General features: G+C 39.3%; 1 protein-coding gene across 1 annotated transcript in view; it reads right to left on the minus strand.

Moving 5' to 3' along the window:
- Window positions 1-27,009, minus strand: part of LOC126235161 (G-protein coupled receptor GRL101-like) — a 364,334-nt gene that overhangs the window by 77,963 nt on the left and 259,362 nt on the right. The window contains exons 16-18 of the mRNA XM_049943894.1: window positions 21,584-21,655; window positions 17,602-17,673; window positions 10,104-10,175 (exon numbers count right to left, since the gene is read on the minus strand). Coding sequence (XP_049799851.1) covers window positions 10,104-10,175; window positions 17,602-17,673; window positions 21,584-21,655 — 216 coding nt within the window. The remainder of the gene's footprint in view (window positions 1-10,103; window positions 10,176-17,601; window positions 17,674-21,583; window positions 21,656-27,009) is intronic.

The following is a 27,009-nucleotide window of genomic DNA, read 5'->3' on the forward strand; positions in this document are numbered from 1 at the left end:
TGAGCAGGGTCTACTGCAACGTATACTGAGCAATTGAACTAGGGACATCTAGGCAGTAGTGTGTAGCACTCCCTTGTACCCTAAAAAAATTGATAACCCATCAGAGCACTGATTCCCTGGGACACAAAAGCCAACAGGAAGCCATCCTAATCCTTACCACTTAAGCAACACTCACAACTCATAGAGATTGTTTGGAATTGGATCCAAGCAGCAAATGATCTTGCTGACATATTCCTGACATGTGCAACAGAACTGAGGTCAGATTATTTGGGTAGGGAAGGAAAGGGTGAGTATCAAGGGGGGAGGGAACACCCTTGTCCCCCCTGGTGTGATCCTTAAATCATTCTGACACACTGAGTATTGGGGAAGTACAAAATCTTTCTGAAGGCCCACATCAAGAAATAGACACACATGATTAGATGATATTTTTCTGGCTCATTGTTACAAGAGATGATGATAGACCAAATAAGAGGCCACATTTATTCCCATGTAAAAATTCTCGATGTAAAAATACCTCCATCACTTGCCTAGACAGTGCACTACTGATCATTCAAATGCATTGCATCATGCAGTTTTCAAGGTACTCATGTTCCGCAATTAGCATGTAAGAAGGTGTATTGTGACTCATCAGTGTAGGAAATTATTTTTAATGCTTAGAGTACCCAAAGGTCATTTTCATGATGTATCTCTGTGCTCCATGGTGAGAGAGTTAATATGTAAGTTGGTGGGTTCTCTACTGCATACCAAGGAGGTGATTCTGGATGGCATAAATACTCATCGATTCTTGTTGTTCAGCATTGACTCTGAGAGTGATTTACTGTATCATGTCCCATCTGTCCACCACCATGGTCAGAAATATTTAACAATGATTCCCACCATCAACACATTTTTGCCCATGGTAGGCAACGGTGTTACTTGAAGCAACATACTCACTATACACTGCCGAGATGGTGAAAACTGAAAACTACAGTGCTCTCATTCCATGGAGACAGGAGTACCTCAAGCATTTCTACTAACAATCTTGCCATGATCATACTAGCTAATATCATGTGTTTGTCCAATTCCCCATTAAACTGTCATGCTGACAATCGCTACAAGGTTTGATGATATCCCAGTTATGCAATATGCTGATTTATTCTGTTTGCCATGGTGGCAAGAGTGCTTTCTTCCATCATAGCCATTGTCTCTAATTCTACTGTTTGTAGTTAAAGATGAAGACCTTCACTTAATGTTGAAGTTTTCCTGAATAATGAATAGTTCATGAGATTTCAGGGTTGATGTCAGATGATACTAACTTGTGTAATCGTGTTATTGCACACTTACTCTGTGATTACTTCTGTGTGTGTGTGTGTGTGTGTGTGTGTGTGTGTGTGTGTGTGAACAGTTGAAAAGTGGTCAAATTGATAAAAGGAACTGATGCTGGACATGACATTAGGCAATAATGTAGTCTTTACTAACAAATTTAAAAAGAAATGACTGAATCTCATGATTTATTAGTTGAAAGTTACCTAGTCTTCTCTCAACATACTTCCATAGGTTCTTTGATAAGCAAATCCCAAAATGATCTGGTCACAGAAAACATTTTTGTGCCAGAATAATCCACGGAATTTCCAATGGAGATACAGTGTTTGGAATGGAACTAACCTGATGATGTAATTGTAATTTACCATTAGAGAACAATGAAATGAAGTCTCACACTCTGAAATTGTTCTGATTGGTAGTCTCACTATTCAATGACTGACCCAACATTGCTGATTTAAGTTGGATATTTGTTCACTAAAGTATTTTCCAGCAATGAACAGGTCACTAACAGTCCTCTTCATATTATTAATCATTTCTTAGTAAGAATATGATTATTAAAAGAGTTTTTGAACATTCAAGTACTACACCAAATAAGGTACCATCCCTAATAGATTTAAATAGCAGCAATTTCTCCAAAATAGACTCCTATCCTGAAGCTGAATGAATGCTGAGAGCAGGCTTAAAAGGAGGTCGTAAGAGATATTTACACATATACACTCCTGGAAATGGAAAAAAGAACACATTGACACCGGTGTGTCAGACCCACCATACTTGCTCTGGACACTGCGAGAGGGCTGTACAAGCAATGATCACACGCACGGCACAGCGGACACACCAGGAACCGCGGTGTTGGCCATCGAATGGCGCTAGCTGCGCAGCATTTGTGCACCGCCGCCGTCAGTGTCAGCCAGTTTGCCGTGGCATACGGAGCTCCATCGCAGTCTTTAACACTGGTAGCATGCCGCGACAGCGTGGACGTGAACCGTATGTGCAGTTGACGGACTTTGAGCGAGGGCGTATAGTGGGCATGCGGGAGGCCGGGTGGACGTACCGCCGAATTGCTCAACACGTGGGGCGTGAGGTCTCCACAGTACATCGATGTTGTCGCCAGTGGTCGGCGGAAGGTGCACGTGCCCGTCGACCTGGGACCGGACCGCAGCGACGCACGGATGCACGCCAAGACCGTAGGATCCTACGCAGTGCCGTAGGGGACCGCACCGCCACTTCCCAGCAAATTAGGGACACTGTTGCTCCTGGGGTATCGGCGAGGACCATTCGCAACCGTCTCCATGAAGCTGGGCTACGGTCCCGCACACCATTAGGCCGTCTTTCGCTCACGCCCCAACATCGTGCAGCCCGCCTCCAGTGGTGTCGCGACAGGCGTGAATGGAGGGACGAATAGAGACGTGTCGTCTTCAGCGATGAGAGTCGCTTCTGCCTTGGTGCCAATGATGGTCGTATGCGTGTTTGGCGCCGTGCAGGTGAGCGCCACAATCAGGACTGCATACGACCGAGGCACACAGGGCCAACACCCGGCATCATGGTGTGGGGAGCGATCTCCTACACTGGCCGTGCACCGCTGGTGATCGTCGAGGGGACACTGAATAGTGCACGGTACATCCAAACCGTCATCGAACCCATCGTTCTACCATTCCTAGACCGGCAAGGGAACTTGCTGTTCCAACAGGACAATGCACGTCCGCATGTAGCCCGTGCCACCCAGCGTGCTCTAGAAGGTGTAAGTCAACTACCCTGGCCAGCAAGATCTCCGGATCTGTCCCCCATTGAGCATGTTTGGGACTGGATGAAGCGTCGTCTCACGCGGTCTGCACGTCCAGCACGAACGCTGGTCCAACTGAGGCGCCAGGTGGAAATGGCATGGCAAGCCGTTCCACAGGACTACATCCAGCATCTCTACGATCGTCTCCATGGGAGAATAGCAGCCTGCATTGCTGCGAAAGGTGGATATACACTGTACAAGTGCCGACATTGTGCATGCTCTGTTGCCTGTGTCTATGTGCCTGTGGTTCTGTCAGTGTGATCATGTGATGTATCTGACCCCAGGAATGTGTCAATAAAGTTTCCCCTTCCCGGGACAATGAATTCACGGTGTTCTTATTTCAATTTCCAGGAGTGTATGTTTTCAGGGCTAAATGTGAACTTTTACACCATCAAACCTTCATACTAAAGTGCAGACGTTGATACCAAGATGCTTATCAAGTGACTGCTAGTCACAAACTTTTTGTTTGATACACTATCACAACACCTGCTGCTTGGTGATTATGTGAACTAAAAGAGATGTTAACTGGGTGGGGGCTAGATGCCAGTTGAAGACCCATTGTTTGGTGGGAGTCTATAAAGCAGGTGAAAGAATAATGTGAGTTGGAGTTTTAATTTGTAATAACTTTTTCATTAATTTTCAGAAAAAGTGAACCACTTATCAGAGAGAGTAGGATTAGGGCTATCCAAAGAGCTAGGTCTTCTGTGAATAAACTTTTATTAGCTTATAGCATTGTGTATAATCACTGGATATTGGAACAACTCCAATTACAGATCTCTTTTAAAGGACAATGTTTTATGGAAAACTAAAACTAACTATGTCATGGAAATTAGCAGCACTTAAATTTGTAAATTTAAGCTTTCCTGGTGAATCAACTGTTTGTAATGTTTTAGATGTCCAGCCATGTGCAATTGTCTTCATAACACGATATTTCAACAGTGTGTCTTGCCATCATCTTTGGGTGACACCTGTAGAAAGGGTGTCTGCACTACATCCTGCCTCCTTTATACCATGACATCTACCCAATGGGAGAGAAAAACTTTAGAAGTTCCTTCAGCATCTGAACTCTCAGCACTCCAGTGTCAAATTCGCAATGGAGGTGGAAGAGACTGGAAAAATATCGTTTTTGGACATATTGGTCAAGTAAAAAATGGATGGCGTTATGGGACAGTGTGTACAGTAAAGCCACCCACACCGATTTGTATCAGCATGCTGCCAACTGACATCATCCTTCATAATGTGAGGATGTACTATGTACACTGGTACACAGGGCTTGAGCAATAATGGCTGAAGAAAGTTACCAAGAGACCTCAACCCCCTTAAAGGCATATTCAAGCAGAACAGATCCAGTGTGTCTTCAGGCAGAAAGTAAAGGTCCAACGAATAGAACATGATGAGGAGGATAAGACAATGTCATATCTGCCATATGCTGACAAAGGATTGAATAAAATTGGCAGATTCCTGGTCTGACATAACACTGAATGTGTTTTCCATCCTCTCTGGAAACACAAGCACTATTACCTATGGTGAAAGGTGACTTGGGGCTCTGTAAATTGTGTGTTTCCTGTAATCCATGTAAATATGTAAGACATATATTGGGTACACTGTGTGGACAGTGAGAGAAAGGTGCAAGGAACATAAAAGACACAATGAACTTAAGCAAGCAACAAAAACTTGTGGTTGCAGAACACTGCATGGGTACAGGGAGCATAAAGAAATGGAAGTGTTAAGAGAGACTTCATTGTTTTGGGACTGTGTTCTGAAGAAGGCTATTGAAATCTGAATGACCGATGGACTGATCTACGGAGACAGTGGCTACACCCCAAGCAAAGCTTGGGACCCATTACTCAGCCAACTAAAATTGCAATGTCAGCTGAGAGTCGGTTCTACATTCAATGGGGGCTACAGAAGCACTGAGAGACCATGATTCATACCCAGTCTTCGATGGTGCTGTCTCCCAAAGACTCCACCCTATGCATCATGTGAGCAGGTAGTCGGGGAAGGGGCAGGGGGAGAACAAAGTATAAAGGAGGTAGAATGTACTGAAGACACTCGTTCTACAAGTACCACCTGAAGATGATGGCAAAGTATGCTGTTGAAATATGAAGACAATTGCAGCCAGCTGGACACTCAAGAACAGTACAAACAGTGTCCATATAATCTAGTGACCCATGAATTTCAATAAAACACTGCCTAGGTAGAAATTTTAACATTTTTAGTAAATGGTGTACACCTACTACCATTCTAATTATTGAAAGGAAAAAAAGAAACAATTATGTTAAGAAGTAGAAGGGTAGTAAATGGCGTAATTCCATTTCGCTATGTTTCATGCTCAGTTATGGCTGCCTTTCTAGGTTGCAATAGTAAAACTGTTGGTTTTGTTTCACACACCTTTCATGTATTATTTATGTGGTGTGGCCCTTGTAATCTTTGTCACATTGACATAACATGCTTCACTGCTTTGTATTTATAGCTGATGAGTGATCACAAATTCATATGAAGGACTCCAATGAAGAGTGAGTCAACATCAATGCTTACTAATCAGTTCAAACCATCCAGTCAGAGAGAATTCAATCTATTGCAAAATTGGAAGAAATGCATATACAGTGTCTGAATTTGCCCACAAAAGGTCATTTATTTAGATTGTTCATGAAGATAAAATAATATACCCAGTGATAAGCAGGTGTGCAGTCCAACAGGGGGTCACATGTAATAACACCACGTTTGCTGGTACAACTAAGATGCAGCAGTAGGGAACCCATATGGATTTCAGTGAAGTTTGGCCTCAAGGTGGCGTTACAGGAAAGGGTAGCTAATTTGAGTGTCATGTCAGGATGGCTTCTTAGATACCCAACAGCTGAAATGGGTTCAGTAGGTTGTTGTCAAGCACAACATCAGAGTAACATGACAATACTAAATAGGTGGTAGAATCTGATGGATAGAGCCTGCAAGTAGTCAAACACCAAGATGATGATTAAAAAATTAATTAGCAAAAGATTTTAAACATGGCTGAAACAGCAACTGTTGAAATTCTTCACGACAAAGGATGACAGCCAAAACAGTTGCAGGATAAAAATCCTAGAAAAATGGATTTTTATCCTGCAACTGTTTTGGCTGTCATCCTTTGTCGTAATTAGCAAAAGCTTTTGGAGTTACAATCATGCCAGGTTGGATCCAGGCACATCTCTAGTGCTACTCCAAGTTGCCAGTGGCAGTAGCAGAGGCAGCAGAGATGGTGGTGATATAGGCATCGCAGCGGAAGTTTACATAACTAGCATGATCTGGAGTGAAAGTGATGGCTGCTGCAGGTCTATGTCATTAGGTGGACTTGCCTATCTCCTCAATAGCTTGCTGAGCATTGTTTTATTGGGCACCACTGAGTTATCGTTTTGCATACCCTCACACAGTGCCACAGTCACTTGGCCAGCAATGATGCAATGCTCATGCAGGGCTGTGTATTATTACATTAATGTAGTTACTGAGCCATCCCTGAGCCAAGTGGGTGCTGGGGATTTATTTCATACCCTCCCTGCTTCAGAAAATGGGTACACTGATTTGGGGCAGTTTACCTTTATTTATATTCATTTGCTTACAGTCTATATACAAAAGGAAAACAAATAAAAAAGGCAATTCTGAAACGGTCTCTTTATAATTTTATCATTAGGTGGCACTGCATGGTCTTTCATTACCTCTAGATGGTGCAACACAAACAATATTGTTCCACTTACAGTGAGCTAAAACTGTCACAGTCAGTGTCAGCACTAGTTGATTAGTAAAAGGATGGTGGGACTTAGTTGTGAAATGTTCTCCATTTGTAGCAGGAATGGCAACACCAGAGACAGTTGCTAGAGATGAGGTACCCAGAACAATACCCCAGTGCAAATAGTTGTGATATTGCTGTACATGCTGCCATAAGTGCTCCAAATTGAAACAGTTTTGTTGAGCCATAAGCAGATGGTCCAGGCATGCAAGAAGAGGCTCTTCAGGTAAGGCAAATTAAAATCAATCAATACCTCATCTGTAATTATTATGGCCTTAATGTACACAGCTGGATATGTGAAGTTCGAGGCAGAATTCACTCCCTCTGCTACTTAGTGCTTTTCACCGTCACCCAGCTATTTTTTGTGAGAGCTGCCAGTTGTGGCTACAATGTTGGAGAGCTTCTATAAGTGGCAGCACATGCTACACATGGCATTTACAGTTAGCTAAGCATGTTTCACAATAATAGAGTGTGCTCCCTAATCAACTTGGAAAACAATACAATGCCATACATCATCCAGTCACATTAATGTGATCAGTGCATGTCTTCGATGTCAATGTGCAATAACCATTCACAGATTTGTGATGGAGGGGGGGGGGGGGGAATGAAAAATAGTGCAGCTGTTGTTGTAATGCAGAAATGGAGTGATTCATCAGAAAACCAAAAAGGCATGATCATTGACAAGAGTGCCAACAGTGAAAGCATTTCTGAAATGGTTAACTTTGCAAACTGTTCACATGCTCCAGTTGTTAAAATATACCATGCTTAGCAAAATGGTGATATCCAAAACTGACGCCGAGGCAACTGTGGTGCACCATGGACCATAGATGACAGCGATTAAAAACAGCTGTGGAGATGTGTGCAGGTGAACACACATGAAGCTTTTGAGCAACTAACTGCCAAGGGGCTACCAACAGTATCTCCTCAATGACCATTCAGCAAACATTGCTGCGTATGGGCCTCAGCAGCAGGTGCCTGTTCATGCATCCATGCTGACTGCTGCTTATCAGCGATGAAGACTGGAATTTGCATGCCAGTACCAAAACTGGAAGTCCACCGAGTGCCCAAAGATGCTTTTTTTTTTTTTTCAGATGAATCGTGTTTTATGGTCAACTGAGCAGATGACTGTTGGTGAGTATAGCGTGAAACATTTGAAAGCAAATACCTTGCAACAATCTTCGGAAGAATCCAGGCCAGAGGGCATTCCCTGGGTGATCTTGTCATTCTGGAAGGCACAACAGATCAACGCAAGTATGAATCTATGCTTGGGGACCATGTCCAACCCTACTTGCAGTTTGTTTTTCTTGGCATGATAGTATCTACCAGCAGCAACATGTCACACAGCTCGCAGTGCATGTGCATGGTACAAAGAGCACCAGGATGAGTTTAACATACTCCCTTGGCCACCAAACTCCCTGCATTTAAACCCAATCAAGAATGTGTAAGACCACACTGATCAGGCTGTTCATGCCATGGATCCTCAACCGAGAAACCTGATGTAGATGGCCATGGCACTGGAGTCGTCATGGCTCCACATCCTTGTTGGTACCTTCCAAAACTGACTGTCTTCTTGTCTGTCTTGCAGTGGTCTATACTGCAAAAGATGGTGGTCACATTAATGTGACTGGTCAATGTATAAGTACACCTTACATTGCCTTGTTTGTAGGAGTCATAGAACCCCATATTGGAAGTGTTAAAACGTCTCTGGCACTTTAAAAAAATCCAGTGGCATTGAGCTGTATTGGTAATGTCATCTTGGCACATCAATGTGATTTTGAGTCTAACCTCTTGTGATAATTTAACTGACGGTACTTACTTCACAAGTGTATCATTGTAAAATAATTCCATTATCCCAAGTTGAGCAAAGTTTTCATAATATTTGGGATAGGGTAAGTATCCATTACAAGTTGTTAATTAAGTGCCAGTAGTTGCATAAAACCAATTCATTTTGCTTCCACCTGTGGTTTTCTTTGATAAAATAATGACAGGGGTTTTCAAAGGAAAGTACTCTCTTTTATGATACAAGTGTTGCGCTGTTAATACCTGGAGATGGCGCACAGTCCAATATGGATTTTTTTTTATTTTTATGATTTATTTACAAGAGCAACATGGTCTTGCATTATTGGAGTGACTGGAAACAGTCTGGGAGGGTTAATCAAGTCTGCATACTTCTCTATAAATTATACCATTTCTTCTCTATCATTGTCCAGGAAATAGGATACTTTTTCCACAGTCTAAGTGATTTGGCAGATTGCTCTGGTTGAGGCTACCACAAATCCATTCCTCTGCATTTTTCCCCCCTCAACAATCTCCAGGTTTGCTGTGAGCACAACCACATGATAATTCCACCTCTGCTGTATAAAGTTTATCTAGCCCTATAGGTACCACAAAGCTCCCATCTCTTTCCCATACATACAATATGATCTAGCACACAAAGCAGGCACCTCATCCAGTGCCTCATTTTCTGCTGAACTTATCAACTGGCAACTTTTCTAACACTTTCATATGAATTAGCTTTCCTATATTTTGTGGTATGGTATCAGCTGAATTAGCCCTAAGGGACCATGCCAGCTGTCTAGTTGGCCTCACCTGGTTAAGGATTTGCCTGTAGCAGTTTGGTATTTTCAACAATAGCACCCAGTCAGGATGATGTCCCATCTAGCTCCATTAAATACTTCTCTAAATCAATTTTTCAATGATCTGCTACAAATAAATCAATCCTGAAAACTATGTAATAGGTACTGCCAACCTGGGGAAACACTTTCATCCTAGCTGGGAAGTCATCTTTACCACTTGGAAACTAATCCATACTACACTTAGATAATTTTCTCAATCCCATTCTAATCCTCTTAATCTGAAACATGAAGGGTTGATGTTCTCTATTCCAAATACCCCCTGATAATTATTTGACACTGTCTCCAAGAGGAATTTACATTTTTCCCCCTGTTATGCCAGTGACACAATAATCCACCATTGGTGTTAGCTACAGGTTTCTGATGTTTACTTTTACAGTGTGCAGTGATTATCATGCTCCTTCAGTGGTAGCTTCACTAAAAGATCTTGATGAAGTGGGAGAAAAAACAAAATACAGAGCAGTTTTCAGAGGAACGGGATAAATAACATAAATTATGTTACAGAGAAATACTAGAGAATGAATTACAGATAAAACTTCTAGTTACCTATCTTTCCTGCAGGTATAGAGACAATTTCCTTTTTCATTACATATACTTATTATCTAAGAGCAGCTAAATTTGTACTCACAGTGTCTCCAGCTTGGGCATTCCAATCAGTGTTCCATCTGATAGATAAGCTATACAGTTGTACGACATGTCACTGAAAAAAATGGAGAATGTATTTACATTTTATCAACAAATGTTTAGTTACATAAAATACTAATTAATATCTTAATTCAGAACTTCTTCCAAAATTTAAAAGCAAGCCTCTGTAGTCTAGATACACAGTCAAACCTTGATATAATGAATTTCATGAGACCATGAAAATTAAAATGTTGTACCAGGGTTATTGTTACAACGAGATTTTGTTATTGTGACTCAGAGAAAGGAGCCATGTTTTTGTGGCTGAAAAGTACATTGCTGTAGTACTTTTCTGATGAAAAATAACGGTAAAAGTCAAATAATGAAACACATTTTGTTCACTTCATTTATTAATACTGTACCTGTAGAATATCTTACTTTTGTGTACAGAAAAATTCACTTATTTTCCTCTGTTTCTTTTTTCTTAAAGATTATCTTGTGAATATTGTGTTTATCTCCTCTAATGCACTCAATTGCTGCACTGAAGCACTGGGGATTGAAGTTCTGCTACTTGCTGAATGGTTTCCAACTGTCCTATCAGCTCACATCATTGTCATCATCAGAATCTTCAACAGGCGAATTACCCTTTAACTCCTTGATGATTGATTCATCTGTATATGCTTCAAACACCAGTACCTTATCATCCACTTTTGGAAATTCTTGCATTTTTCCAGCAGTTCACAATCACATTCAGCTGCACATTGTTCTAGGAACTAACAATCATGTCACAAGACTGCTCCACATTGAAACTGTAGGGATTGCTCACCTTTCTTTCAATGTCTGCTATTACATGTTGAACTAAACTTGAGTAGCATTTTGTCTTAAAGTTCTTAATTATCCCCATATATACTGGCTGAAGAATCGAAGTACAGTTCAGGGGGAAGTAGCACAGTTCAATGTTCTTCAACACTGGCATGTTGTTATGGTACTACAATTATCAACCAGCAATCCAATTTTCTTATTCTTCATTGACATCTCTTTATCAAGCAAAAGCAGTCACTCACTAAAAGGAGTAGACGTCATCCATGCTTTTCTATTTGCCTTGTAATAAATTGCAATAAAACAAATCACATTTACAGTACAACTGAAGCAAAATCGCCAAGCAACTTAGTGAAATCTAAGGCTTGACATATCAACGGCCATTAAATGGTTAATTCTGTGCATGCATCTCATTAAACCACCACAGTGTAGCACTGTCCACATCGTCAGTAGCAGCCATCTTCATTCTTTTGCTTGAGTGGTTAAATTTGCCACTTACAAAACTTTCTTAAATATCTTTTTGTTTTTTAAGGAATGTAGCTAACATTGATTGTGCAAGTCCGTACTTTCTCACCACATCTATTTGTTTCATTCCATTTTCAATGTCTTTGAAAACCTCCATTTTTGTCTCCAAACTTATTTGTTTCTGACTTCCAGCCATTATCCAAATCTTAGTGAAGTCCAAAGCATTTACATCAACTACAAACATTCACAGACTGCAAAAATCACAGAGATAAACTACATATGAGCCCAACAAAACACTTCTATCTACTACTGAAGCTCAACAATGGACAAACTAAACACTCGTCCAAACAAAGGAGCTCTTTGATGTTTGCCGCTCAGCATAGCTCACCCGCGGCTGTACACTATTCCCTTTACCGTTAGAATAAATACAGTACTGTAGTATGTAGCAAAGCTTCTGGATATAAAGCACTGAAAGTCTAGTAGCTAAATAAATAATACCTACTGCTATAGCGAGCTGCATAGAAGTAGGAAATAGTAAATGCCCCGAAATTTTGTCTTCATTATAACAGGGTGTTGTTATATTTACTTCTTCATCATAATGAAGGGTAATTATCATAGTAGACATAGGAAATCAGCAGGGGCCATATAAAATTATTGCTGCACCTGAGTTTGTTGTTGTATCAGTAATCGTTATATGGAGGTTTGACTGTACTACTCAAGTTTACACTGCAGGCAAGTCATTCTACAGTATACACATGACTACTGAAGTGTAACTGCACTTGAATTTTAATACAGTTTTTACTGTTTCCTCTTTGGTTTTAAAAATTCCATCTTCTCCATATCTCCCTATAGCATACAACTATTTTCCTGAGGATTTCATTCGTCTTACAATACTTTGCATTGTCAAGAGCTTATTGCAGTCAACAAATCCTGTGACAGTATCTTGACTGTTCCTGCTGGCCACTGTGGCTGAGTGGTTCTATGCGCTTCAGTCCGGAACCAGGTGACTGCTACGGTTGCAGGTTCGAATCCTGCCTCGGGCATGGATGTGTGTGATGTCCTTAGGTTTGTTAGGTTTAAGTAGTTCTAAGTTATAGGGGACTGATGACCTCAGATATTAAGTCCCATAGTGCTCAGAGCCCTTTGAACCATTTTGACTGTTCCTAAAGCTGTCATCAGTCTGACCATTAATTACGAGATCCTCCTTTCTTTTCAATTCCTTTATATATTATTCTGGCCAGTAACTTTTATGCACAGGCTATCAAGCAGATTAAGCTATAAGTCTCACATCAATCTGCATTTATCTCCATGATTATTTGGATGATGTTTTTCCAAAAGTCTGATGGCATGTCCCAATTTAATTGAAAATACACTCTAAGCTGTATCTGGTTATCACTTCTTCCTGTGATTTCATTATCTAGCTCTCCTGTCTCTACAAGTCTCCCAAAATTGTATCTGACACTAATACTGGATCCCTTATGCCCCCAAATCTACACACATTTCATCTTCTGTCACATTACTGGGAGGTTTTTAACCTATAGAGGCCCTCAGTGTATTCTTTCCAATTATCCACTCTCTCATTTGCATTTAACACTGGAATGACTTTTGCTTTTAAAGTATGTGAAAGTTATTTTTACTTTTCTATGTATTGAATTTGTCCTTCTGCAAACATTCTTTGTCATTTATTTACTTTTTTCTGCAGTCATTGCTCATCCTATTATTCAATTTCTAGGTGCAGAATGAGATTTTCACTTTGCAGCGGAGTATGCGCTGATATGAAACTTCCTGGCAGATTAAAACTGTGTGCCCGACCGAGACTCGAACTCCGGACCTTTGTCTTTCGCAGGCAAGTGCTCTACCATCTGAGCTACCAAAGCATGACTCACACCCGGTACTCACAGCTTTACTTCTGCCAGTATCTCGTCTCCTACCTTCCAAACTTTACAGAAGCTCTCCTGCGAACCACAATTTCTAAGTGGCTTATACTGCCGCACTCATTTATTTTCCTGAAAATTTTGCATGTTTTTTTATCAATCGATTGACATACTTCTTTGCTATACACAATTACATTTAAGTTACCTTTCTTGTAACTACATTTTTTTGTTCAATGTATGTGATTATGCTTTTTCCAGATGTTCATTCCTCCATACCAAAACTAGCTACTATGGTATTCCATACTGCAGTATCCACAGGCACTGGGAGTAATAATAGAATCATTATCATCATCATCATTTAAGACTAATTATGCCTTTCAGTGTTCAGTCTGGAGCATAGCCTCCTTATAAAATTCCTCCATGATCCCCTATTCAGTGCTAACATTGGTGCCTCTTCTGATGTTAAACCTATTACTTCAAAATCATTCTTAACCAAATCCAGGTACCTTCTCCTTGGTCTGCCCCGACTCCTCCTACCCTCTGCTGCTGAACCCATGAGTCTCTTGGGTAACCTTGCTTCTCCCATGCATGTAACATGACCCCACCATCTAAGACTGTTCTCCCTGACTGCTACATCTATAGAGTTCATTCCCAGTTTTTCTTTGATTTCCTCATTGTGGACACCCTCCTGCCATTGTTCCCATCTACTAGTACCTGCAATCATCCTAGCTACTTTCATATCCGTAACCTCAACCTTGTTGATAAGGTAACCTGAATCCACCCAGCTTTCACTCCCATACAACAAAGTTGGTCGAAAGATTGAACGGTGCACAGATAACTTAATCTTGGTACTGACTTCCTTCTTGCAGAAGAGAGTAGATCATAGCTGAGCACTCACTGCATTAGCTTTGCTACACCTCGCTTCCAGTTCTTTCACTATGTTCCCATCCTGTGAGAATATGCATCCTAAGTACTTGAAACCGTCCACCTGTTCTAACTTTGTTCCTCCTATTTGGCACTCAATCCGTTTATATTTCTCTCCCACTGACATTACTTTCGTTTTGGAGATGCTAATCTTCATACCATAGTCCTTACATTTCTGATCTACCTCTGAAATATTACTTTGCAAACTTTCAATCAAATCTGCCATCACAACTAAGTCATCCGCATATGCGAGACTGCTTATTTTGTGTTCACATATCTTAATCTCACCCAGCCAGTCTATTGTTTTCAACATATGGTTCATAAATAATATGAACAACAGTGGAGACAGGTTGCAACCTTGTCTTAGCCCTGAAACTACTCTGAACCATGAACTCAATTTACCGTCAACTCTAACTGCTGCCTGACTATCCATGTAAAGACCTTTAATTGCTTGCAAAAGTTTGCCTCCTATTCCATAATCTCATAGAACAGACAATAACTTCCTCCTAGGAACCCAGTCATATGCCTTTTCTAGATCTATAAAGCATAGATACAATTCCCTGTTCCACTCATAACATTTCTCCATTATTTGCCGTAAGCTAAAGATCTGGTGCTGACAACCTCTAAGAGGCCTAAACCCACACCGATTTTCATCCAATTGGTCCGCAACTAATACTTGCACTTTCCTTTCAACAATACCTGAGAAGATTTTACCAACAACGCTGATTAAAGAGATACCTCTGTAGTTGTTACAATCTTTTCTGTTTCCATGTTTAAAGATTGGTGTGATTACTGCTTTTGTCCAGTCTGATGGAACCTGTCCTGACTCCCAGGCCATTTCAATTATCCTGTGTGGCCATTTAAGACCTGACATTCCACAGTATTTGATGAGTTCCGGCGTAATTTCATCAACCCCAGCTGCTTTATTGCATTGCAATCTATTGACCATTTTCTCCACTTCCTCAAATGTGATCCTATTTCCATCATCATTCCTATCCCATTCTACCTCGAAATCTGAAACATTACTGATCGTATTTTCACCTACATTGAGCAACTCTTCAAAATATTCCCTCCATCTGCCCAAGGCATCCACAGGATTCACCAGCAGTTTTCCTGACCTGTCCAAATTACTTGTCATTTCCTTCTTACCCCCCTTTCGAAGGCTGCTAATTACACTCCAGAATGGTTTTCCAGCAGCTTGACTCATAGTCTCCAACCTGTTTCCAAAGTCTTCCCAAGATTTCTTCTTGGATGCTGCAATTATCTGTTTGGCTTTGTTTCTTTCTTCAACATAACTTTCTCTGTCTACCTGAGTTCTAGTATGTAGCCATTTTTGATACGCCTTCTTTTTCCTTTTACAGGCTGCCTTGACTGTGTCATTCCACCAAGCTGTTTGCTTCATCCTACTTTTACACATTACTCTTCAAAGCCAACCTTAGCCACTTCTAGTACTGTGTCCCTGTACCTTGTCCATTCCTTTTCCAATGACTGTAATTGACTACATTCAACTAACTGGTACCTTTCTGAGATTGCTGTTATGTACTTGTGCCTGATTTCCTTATCCTGAAGTTTCTCCACTCTTATCCTCCTACATATGGACCTGACCTCCTGCACTTTTGGCCTCACAATCCCAATTTCACTGCAGATTAAATAATGATGAGTGTCATCAAAGAATCCCCTGAATAAACGTGTGTCCCTCACAGCCTTCCTGAATTCCTGATCTGTTATTATATAGTCAATGACAGATCTGGTTCCCCTGCCTTCCCAAGTATACCGGTGAATGTTCTTATGTTTAAAAAAGGAGTTTGTGATTACTAATCCCATACTGGCACAGAAATCCAAGAGTTGTTTCCCGTTCCTGTTGGCCTCCATATCCTCTCCAAATTTACCCATAACCTTTTCATACCCTTCTGTTCGATTTCCAATCCTGGCATTAAAATCACCCATGAGCAGAACACTGTCCTTGTCCTTTACTCTAACAACTACATCACTGAGTGTGTCATAAAAACTATCCATCTTATCTTCATCTGTACCTTCACAATGTGAATATACTGACACAATCCTAATTTTCTTGCTAGACACTGTCAAATCTATCCACATCAGTCGTTCATTTACATACCTTATTGCAACTATGCTGGGTTCCATTTCTTTCCTGATGTAAAGCCATACACCCCATTGTGCTATTCCTGCTTTGACTCCTGACATGTAGACCTTGTATTCTCCCACTTCCTCTTCTTTCTCACCCCTTACCCGAATGTCACTAACAGCTAAAACGTCCAGCCCCATCTTACTTGCAGCCTCTGCCAGCTCTACCTTCTTCCCAGAGTAGCCCCATTGATATTAATAGCTCCCCATCTCATTACCATTTATTTGCCAAGTCATACTTTAGGAGTCCCTGGTTTGTCAGTTAGAGGTGGGACTCCATCACCTCCAAAGGTCCAAGGCATTTTGCTCTGATTGTTGCCAGCATCATATTTCAAGTACCAGGGAAGCAGGTTGCTAGCCTTACTTGCCCTGAGTCCCATTGGGTTTTACCCCTAACGGTTGAGGGACTAACCGGTGAATTTGGTAGTCTTTGCCATATGAGCACAAAGGTGACCACGATTCAGAATATGTCCGAGATGCCCAGCCTTCTTCCAAAGTAACTGGTATCCCGACTGTCGGGACCACTTACTTGGCCACTCATATGTTGCCTGTGGTTCATGAACTAGGACATGACTACAGGAACCCACAAAATGCTATACCACTAGTTAAAGTTTCAGGGGAAAGTGATTATGAAAGAAGTCAACTTGAAACTTCCAAAACAGATCATATGTAATTTTACATAACTACCTGCATATTATACAGTATCATATTACAAAACATATTTTTAATGTGATTCTTCAGGATGTGCAAAACCATTTTAAGCCAAATATTACACAGCCATTTACCAATAATATGAAAACTTCAGATTGCTGCTCTCCATATAGAGGATATGTTGAGTTGCAGACAGGCACAACAAAAGGACTGCTACACATTTTAACGTTTGATCAAAAGGCCTTCTTCTGAAGGAGAAAACGCACACACAAGCACAGCTTACACACACATGACCACTGTCTCTGGCCATTGTGTGTGTGTGAGTTGTGCATTTGTTTTGTGTGTGTGTGTGTGTGTGTGTGTGTGTGTGTGTGTGTGTGCGTGTGCGCGCGCGCGTGTGCTACTTCAGAAGAAGCTAAAGCGTATACTCCCCTTATTGTTGTGCCTGTCTGCAACTCAACATGTGCTCTATGTGGTGAGTAGTAACCTATCCTTTGTAATTATTCCATCCTGCTGTTTCCATTGTTTGATACTTATGTAACCTTATACATAGCAGCAATAAAAGAGAGGGCACTGTAAGCAGTTCTTATAATATTGTAAACTGTTTGTCACCTTTCACATACTCACAGTGTCACTAAGTTACGTAGCCCAATGAATGCACCATGGGAAATGTTGCTTATCCTTTGGCGTTTAAGATCACTGCAGAAAGGAACAATAATAATCATCATCATCTGGAAGTTTCTGCTGATTTAACAATTACTACAAGATACAAACATTGTTGAAATTCTATTATGAATGGGTAGACAAAATCTTATCAAATTAAATATGTAAGCTTTATAAAGAGTCAAACAAGTAAATGGGAAATTATACAAAAACATTTCACAACTCCTAACCTAAGCTTTTAGTTTCAAATGGTCAAATGTCTTACAAAAAACACCCAATGTGAAAATACAATAAAATGTAGATAAAAAAAGAATATTATACTTATCAGCAGACATAATCACTAACAAATATGGCACACACATTCATTTACATAATTCATCACAAGAGATAAAATCTATTTATTGTTAATCAGGGTTGTCACCTCATGTCCCTTGTCAAGAAAGTCATGACAGGACTAATTGGGAATGAACTCTAAAAGTATGTTGGAGGCTGTAACTGCTGTCATTTGTGACTGAATGAGTTACCTGTCCTTACTGTACTGTACAGTAGTTACATTTTCAAAGTACAAGCCATTGTATCATGAACAGTTATATGTTTGTCTCTGGTGACTTTTGTTTTATGGTCATTGGCTGTTGCCCAAGATGTACTTCTCTGCCTAAAATTTCATATTCTAATATTGGAAACACCATTTGAGGCTATAATGATTCAGACAGTTAAAATCTCAAAGAAGGAGCAGGAGGAGTAGGAGGAGGAGATTAGTGTTTAATGTCACATCGACAACAAGGTCATTAGAGATAGAGCACAAGCTTGGATTAGGCAAGGATGGGGAAGGAAATTGGCCATGCCCTTTCAAAGGAAACACCCTGGCTTTTGCCTGAAGTGATTTATGGAAATCAAGGGAACCTAAATCAGGATGGCCGGACGCTGGTTTGAACCATTGGCCTCCCGAATGTGGGTACAGTATGCTAACCACTGCACCTCAAATATGCTCAGTGAACCAAACTGTTTATATGTATACATGCAACAGTCAACACTTGCTATTACCAAACTGCCACTTAATATTGCAGAGTTGGGCTGACATGTATTTCTGAGCTCTTAGTTGGGACGAGTTGGCACCCTTTGCTTTATTTAGCACCAAGAGCTGCAATTTGTCTAATTTTAATCCTTCTTTTCTATTGAAGTTGTTTTTGTGTTTTAGGATTTCTGGCGCCTTTCTGTACATCTGAGTGTAGTAACAATTTGATCTTGATAAAACCACAGTATTCGAGAAAATGAATTTGATGGTTCCCTGGTCCCAGGGCATGAGATGCTACTGTCTATTTATCTGTGTTGCTCAAGTGATGATTGCTCTTGTGTTCTTTAAAGCTTTTCATTGTAGTTCCTATGTACACCAGACCACATGTTCAAGGGATTTTTTTAATATTTGTGCTGTGGCAAGCATTGGTTGGAAGTCCTTCACAGTGTTTAAATGTTCAAGTGCCTTTCTTTGAGTACTCTGCTGATGCGATCCATAAGTGTTTTTATGAATCAGAGGAAAACTTTACCAATGTTGGTTCTTTTTGAACTAGAAGCTAAGATATTTTAAAGTGTAGTGCTCTATTTACCTTTTCATCAGAGTAGTCATTTATTCTGAAAGAAGTTCTTAAATGACTGAGTTTGTCCTCCAAGTACTATGGTTCACAGATTCTCTTAGCCCAGTCAACCAATGTTTCGGTCACTACTCTTTTCTCCATTTCATGAGTAACTTACACTTTGAACCAGTAACTTATTTCCTTTTTCTTATATTTACAACCTGCCTGCACACTTTGATACCATAATGAATTCATCAAATTTAAATAGCTATGTAATAGTTTACACGGAAATGCATTCATCAAAAGTAGAATATTTGATGAGAAGAAAGTTACAGTGATACACAAATTCTGTACAAAAATGAAAAACTGAATACTGTATGTTAGATATACCTACTTCATGCTTCTGTTGGATATATGGAACTGTATTTTATCTTAGTAGCCTTAATTTCATACAAAAACAGTTTACAAACAAAATATGGGTTACAGAACACTCTCTGGAGAGCCATTTAAGCCTCATATACACATATAAAATACTGTAAAATATTTGACTATTGCAATTTGATATTAATTACTATCTGACTTATACAGCAGTTAAGTTAATAAGGAAGTTTTGGTTAGAAGCCAAATAGAAACCTCAAGACTACATTGAATTCAAGTATACTTAATATCCAGACTGAAACTGGTAGGAATATTTTCTGTTAACACTGAAGCCACTAATTAGCTAACTTCTTTAATGACTATCAATGTGCACTAGAATTTATATTTGCCTCCTATTCTATTCGCATTATATGCATTATTTCATCAAAGTTTGCAGTATAATAGGTCATCAATGCAAAATACTTGCAACATTGTTTATAATTAAAGAGAAATTATGCAGTTCTTCATAACAAATGTAAACATATACCGATTTTTGGCCCTAGTATTCATTTTGAACTATGTGGCTACTATCAAATGAAAAAAATATTTGATTTTAACTCCAATTTATATTATGAAAATAAAACAAATTATATTTTACTTATCAATTAATCAAATGAAATTTACCTTGTTAATTTCCATTATTATCTTGTTTCACACTTCTAAATTATTTATTTCACAAACTACCTATATATACTCATCGGGATATACTTAAATTATACTGTCCACAGTTTATCTCTGTGTGTTAATTTTGGATTACAGGTTTGGAAATTTGCATCTTAAACAATACTATGGATTGTTACTAAAACTACAAATAGAAGTGCAGCAGCACTGTCATTATACAGATTGTAGCCAGCTTTCAGAGAGTCAAGGTGTAGTCAGTTTTTAACACCAATTGCACCACCTATACAATAACAAAAGAAATCACTGTAACTTCTTAACTTTCATTGACAGTTTCTACAGCACGGCAAGATGGCTACACTTTCTTACAGCGACATAGCATGAACAACAGGACATCAGCAACAAAGAAGGTATGAAGATCTAAAAGTTGAATTAAATTCTACCATTGAGTTTACATGACCCAAGAGCTTTGCTAACATTTTCATTCTTATTAGTTTCAGTCAAAATTTTTGGTAAAAGCACATCATGTTTGGTACCTGATGGAGGAAACTTTTTTATCATTCTTTTTTGGAGAGACCACTCAATGAGATTTCAAAGTGAATGTTACTATTTAGCAGTTTGAAATAGTCATATTTACTAACATTGCCAGCAGTAATGTTACACATGGCAGTGCATTAAATTCATTCATCTCTTAATTAAATGTACACACATCCTCCTCCTGTCCTCTCTTTATGAGAATGAATATTTCTGTTGTTCAGGGTTTTCATTGTACACATATCTGTTACTGGACTATATAGCAATATAACAGTTACACATATCTGTTATTGGACTATATAGCAATATGACAGTTGAAGTCTAACCTTCCTAACAAATAATAGGTGTATTCCTAAAAGGAGTGGTACCTCTACAGAAAGAGATTTCATAATGTGTCAAAATATATCTGCTGTAAGTTACCTCATTCAGCATCAGTTTATCATTTTGTAATATTTTTGAACATAAGTTAACTAACAAAAATGTACTAACTTGCTCTTATTTCCTGTAAGCACATTATTGTTATTGAATGTTTGAGACTTCTTCAGTGTTGAGCTAATAGTTTCAACATTCTTGTAAAGCATTTAGGTAGCAGATGTGACAAAATTTTTCTCTACTGAAACACAAGGTCTCGTCCAGTACAAATACAACCAGGATAGCTACTCTTTATTGGAAGAAATCTTGATGATTATTATAGCCACTGAAATTAAAATCATCCTGCCATGTTATTTTCTCCATCAGAAAAATGTGATTTCTGACTCATTAAATGTGCAGTAGTATATTATAGCAGTAATGAAATAAAAACTTACAGTGCTTTCAGTGAAGAGAGACCATAAAAGCCCATTGCCTCTAAGCTCTGGATGTTGTTACCATGTAGATGACTAGAAAAAAGGGGAAAAATGACTATTTACTCTCTTTAAATTGAAAATAAGAAGTCTACAGTTAAAAAGTTCAATCAGTTAAAACATTGTTGGGATGCTACAAATCCAACTGCAGATGGATACTACAAGCAACTTGTTAAAAAGTATACAACTCGTGTACATGCTCTCTCTCTCTCTCTCTCTCTCTCTCTCTCTCTCTCTCTCTCTCACACACACACACACACACACACACACACACACACACACACACACACGCACACACACAGAGAGAGAGAGAGAGAGAGAGAGAGAGAGAGAGAGAGAGAGAGAGAGGGAATCTTTTAACTTACTCTGTTTCCTGGGCTCTACCAATCAATGAATCAACATTATAAATTCATCAAACATTAAATGTTCTGTTGTAACTGCTGCTGCAACAAAGATAATTTATAAACTATATTACATTTGTAACAAAATGATTGCTAAACTTTTCAACTAGTTGTTCATAAATCCATACTCAGCAATAAAAATAAAATTTCATGGGTTTATTACTGAGATGGATAGTATTCACACCATTAAGGATAACTCTGCAAATATTAATGAAAGTTATTTTATTCATGTTGGATCTTGTGAACTACACAACCATAGAATGACAGTTGGTGAATACGGCTGGCTGTGTCATTCATCAACTATTAATGAAAGAATTATATTCAGTCTTGGAGTTTCTGACACTGAATTAATGTAACATCTCACAAGAGTCACTTCAGATCCAGCAATAAAGTTGTTTGCATTCAACATGTAATTCATCAGAATGAATTCATTTGTTCGGGAAAAAACAAGGACTGAAAACTGTCATGAACTTAAAAAAGAATATCTTTGTTAACACTATGTCATGTGACAGCAACTACCCAGCAATGCACCCAAGACCGACAGGTTGCCAGGCTACCCATCTATCAGCAGCATCACAACGTGGACCAGTGTACATTGATGTAAATGAACACTTCAACCAACATACAAATACCAGCATGTTTGCGAGCTAGCTTAAGGATGGATCCACAGAAACTCACTGTGTCAGAATTGTCTTCTGCAGTGTCTTTTTTGCTATAGATGGCACTACAGTCAAGGGTTACTCTGATCATGTCTCTGCTGGTACAAAGAGTGAGCAATTATTTGCCTGGCATGTGCATAAGTGAACCCCCCAGCACCAGAGGGGCCAGTGCTGACTAAAGCTCAGGTCCCAGATGAGCATCACAGAAGCACCACTACGAGGAGCTGAGCCAACAACACAGAAGCCATTGTTCTCTTACAACTACTGGCTCATTGCACTCAGTATTCAGAGGCAGAATACAGCTCAAATTGACTTAGAATTTGAGTGAACATTCAGTAGTTACAGTCAATGATTTACGTTCTGTAGGTCTTTGAATATCAGTATTAATTATTCATACTTTTTGAATTGGTTGACCAGTGACTTTCTCATTTCCTTGAGGAATTTGTTCAGGAACAATTTACTTTGTGAATCATTCAGACTTGCTAGGACATTTGTCCCCAGGTAACAGTCATTATGTATTTATCATTATATATTCACTGAATGTTCATTGTTGCAATAAAATTTGTGGTTGTACATTAATGCCTGTGATTCTTAATTAGCATGCTTGGTTCCACTTTGGTTACCACATTCAGTGGCGATGTGGATGTTGGTCCTTTGAGTTTGCATACATTTCTAGTGTAGTTACCTTGTATAAAGATGCTTTCGCAAGTTTCTTGGGTTTTGGGTGTATAATTTACATATGCAATTCTACTAATTGTATGTTTTCAGTTTCCAATATGGCTTTTCCCAATAGAATGTGTCTACTCAAGTACTTTTACTATTACAAAATATGCAACAGACCTAGAAACTGCTTTTGGATATATTAGCCTGCATCAACATGGCACCAGAAATAGTTTCCAATCATCTCTTCACGACTGATGCCATGATCAAGTGGATCTGGCCAATGCTGCCACCGTTTCCCAGCTTTGACAAGTAATTGCAACCATGGATGAACTACAATGAGTGGTCAGAAAAACATTTTGTGGCCTGTGGCATAACAAGTGACACCCATCAAATGCTTTTTTACTAGCATGTTAAGGAGCAGAAATGTACAGACTGCTCCAACCACTTAACCCAGTGGTGGAGTCCAGTGAACTGACATATGCACAACTTAAGGACAAGCTGGAAGACTATTTTGATTCTCAAATTCGTCCAGCAGCAGCACGCCACAAAATTTTTAGTTGCACTAAAAAAATGCCCAAAGCTATCATGAGTGGATCACAAAGTTGGAGGGATTGTCACAGTATTGCATATTTCAGTGCCAAAATGCTGTCAGCAATCATGTGCAGAATACTCAGTGTGTGGTATGACCTTGGTCCATTCGCCAGGTGAGGGTCTTTGAAGTGACTTACCAAAATTAAATGACACCTCTGTGGGTGGCTGTTTGCTGCTCATTTTGGCATTTGAACAATAAGACATAGTCAGTGGCCCTATAGGCTCTGTTGCAGGTCTTTATGACTCAGCAACCTTACAAGGTTTGAACAGCTCTTGTTCCAAAATCACAATGACACTGGAAACTGTCCCATGCCTCCTGGACACATTGGGTCTCTGAGCCCCCAGAAAGTTATCCTCCTGTTCAAATTGTTTTGCAACATATAAATGTCAACAGTATTCTCTCCAGAAGGTTAAGTGTTCACATTGTTGGAAATTGGGCCAGAAAGCCAAGGTCTGCAATACTGTCTGCACAATGAATGTGCATAGTATGCACCTCACAGACAAGGATACAGAAGGTGAGGTCGGCTTGTCAGGGGCAGGTTTTGACATACTTCTCACGCTTGCAGTCTTACGTTGTTCTACCTGCACCTTGACCTTGGAGATGTCTGTTACAGGCACCAATGTACAATTTGCAGATGGCACTAGGTCTGCGTCCTCTTTAGCTATTTAGTAAAGTAGAGTTACATAAAAGGTGCCATTGCCATATGACAGTCTGAATGCACTATGTCAATACAGTTGAGCCTCCAGCATCATTCTATGTATGGCCGTGTTTACATTTTGTGCATAAGGCCTCGTTCTGTGCTACCATGCCTGTCATCACCTCCATGATGTAACCTGATGATGCACTATCTCGGCAAAATTTATTGTTCTTGAGTTAATAAAGAACATATGCAACCTAAGACTGTTTTTTTAAATAGCAGCAATAATAAGGTTGCTGTACCACCATACTAAGATGAATGGAATAATTTTTAAAACCTTTATTGGTAATGTTGATATTATCAAACATAGGTGACATAAAACGAAAAAAATCTACTTGCTTACATTTCAAACTTAGCATTACACATGATCATATTTCAGGGCTACTCATCAAGCCAAGAAAAAATTTTCTGAGTCCAAAGGTCCTCCAGGTTCCCCAAGGTCAGCCTCCACCAGTTGCGAATGCTGATGGTATTGTAAGTCTCTTAGAGACAGCTAAAGAGATGGAAGAGCAGTTAGCTGGAGTGATAGTGTCTTGAAAAGAGTACAAGGTGAACATAAATAAAAGTAAAACTGGGATAATGGAACACAGTGAAAGTAAATCAGGTGAATCAGGTGATGCTGAGGGGATTAGATTAGGAAATGAAACACTAAAAGTGAGTTTTATCATTTGGGCAGCAAAATAACTGATAAATAGCTGAAGCACTAAGGTATAAAATGCAGACTGGCAATAGCAAGAAAAATTTTTATGAAAAAGAGGAATTTGTGAACATCTAATATCAAATTTAAGTGTTAGGAACTCTTTTCTCAATATATTTGTCTGGAGTGTAGCCTTGTGTGAAAGTGAAACATGGACAATAAGCAATTCGTGCAAGAAAAAAATAGAAACTTTTGAAATGAAATCCTACAGAAGAATGCTTAAGATTAGATGGATAGATAGAATAACAAATGAGAAGGTACTGAATCAAACTGGGGAAAAAAGAAACTTATGGCACCAACTGACTAAAAGAAAGGATAGTTTGTAGGACACATTCTGGAGAATCAAGGAATTGTTAATTTAGTAATGACATGAAGTGTAGCTGACAAAAATTGTAGAGGGAAACCAACACTTGAATACAGTAAACAGATTCAACTGGATGTAGGTTGCAGTAGTTATGCAGATATGAAGAGGCTCCCTTCCCCCCCCCCCCCCCCCCCCCCAACATCCCTCTCCTTGAGACAGCACTGTTTCCATAGATTAAATTCACAACACAGTTATTAGACACACACACACACGCACGCACATGCACGCGCGTGTGCGTGCGCGCTTGCGCACTGGTAAGGAGAAACATCTTTAATCTACATTTGAAAACATTTCCACTATCTGTCAGATATCAAAGAGTTTTATAACTGCATATTTCACCACTTTCTGTACCAAAGTTAAATTCATTAAAGAATAATGCATATAATTATGCAGACTGAAGAACTTGGAATTTTCTACATTGCATATAATTTCTATTTGGTGCATTAGGTTAATAGGAGGTAGGTTATTTTTGACTGTACAAAATTATATGAGCTGTGTTTTTTCAAAATTTAAAGTAAAACCATTCAGTAATTTTCACACAAACATCATTTACTACTTTCTCTGTTGATGATTGTTTGCTGAGCTTCACAACAATATTTGTATCATCTGCAAACAGTGCAGTAGTGCACCAATGATCGAATCTTGGGAGATTCCTATAGTAATTTCTCTGAATGAAGATGGTGTGGTATCCCTTTTTGTATTACTTGAACCATTTAGGGTGACATCACATACTGTTTCTTAAACAAGAACAAAGTACATGCAAAACTACATATTCTATAAAATTCAACATTGTGAACCTATTACAAGTTCTGAATTGCAAATAGTCTGTCTTTCTGAATTTACATGAGAAATAACTGGCTAGAAACCATCCATTTATGTCCACAGAAATGTCATTAACACCTCTTCCTAAAACTTATTTCATTTATTATTTATAGCATTGTTAGTATCACCTGCAAACCAAACAAACATAGCATCCAGTAATGTTACTGACAGAAGGTCATTAATATACATTAATATACACAAGAAAAGTCTGGGCCCTAAGGTGTAATCTACATCTACATCTACATCTACATTTATACTCCACAAGCCACCAATTGGTGTGCGGCGGAGGGCACTTTACATGCCACTGTCATTACCTCCCTTTCCTGTTCCAGTCGTGTATGGGTTGCAGGAAGAATGACTGCCGGAAAGCCTCCATGCACATTCGAATCTCTCTAATTTTATATTTGTGATCTCCATGCGAGGTATAAGTACGGGGAAGCAATATATTTGATACCTCATCCAGAAACACACCCTCTCGAAACCAGGACAGCAAGC

This window comes from Schistocerca nitens, chromosome 2 (genome assembly GCF_023898315.1).
Source record: "Schistocerca nitens isolate TAMUIC-IGC-003100 chromosome 2, iqSchNite1.1, whole genome shotgun sequence".
Taxonomy (NCBI): domain Eukaryota; kingdom Metazoa; phylum Arthropoda; class Insecta; order Orthoptera; family Acrididae; genus Schistocerca; species Schistocerca nitens.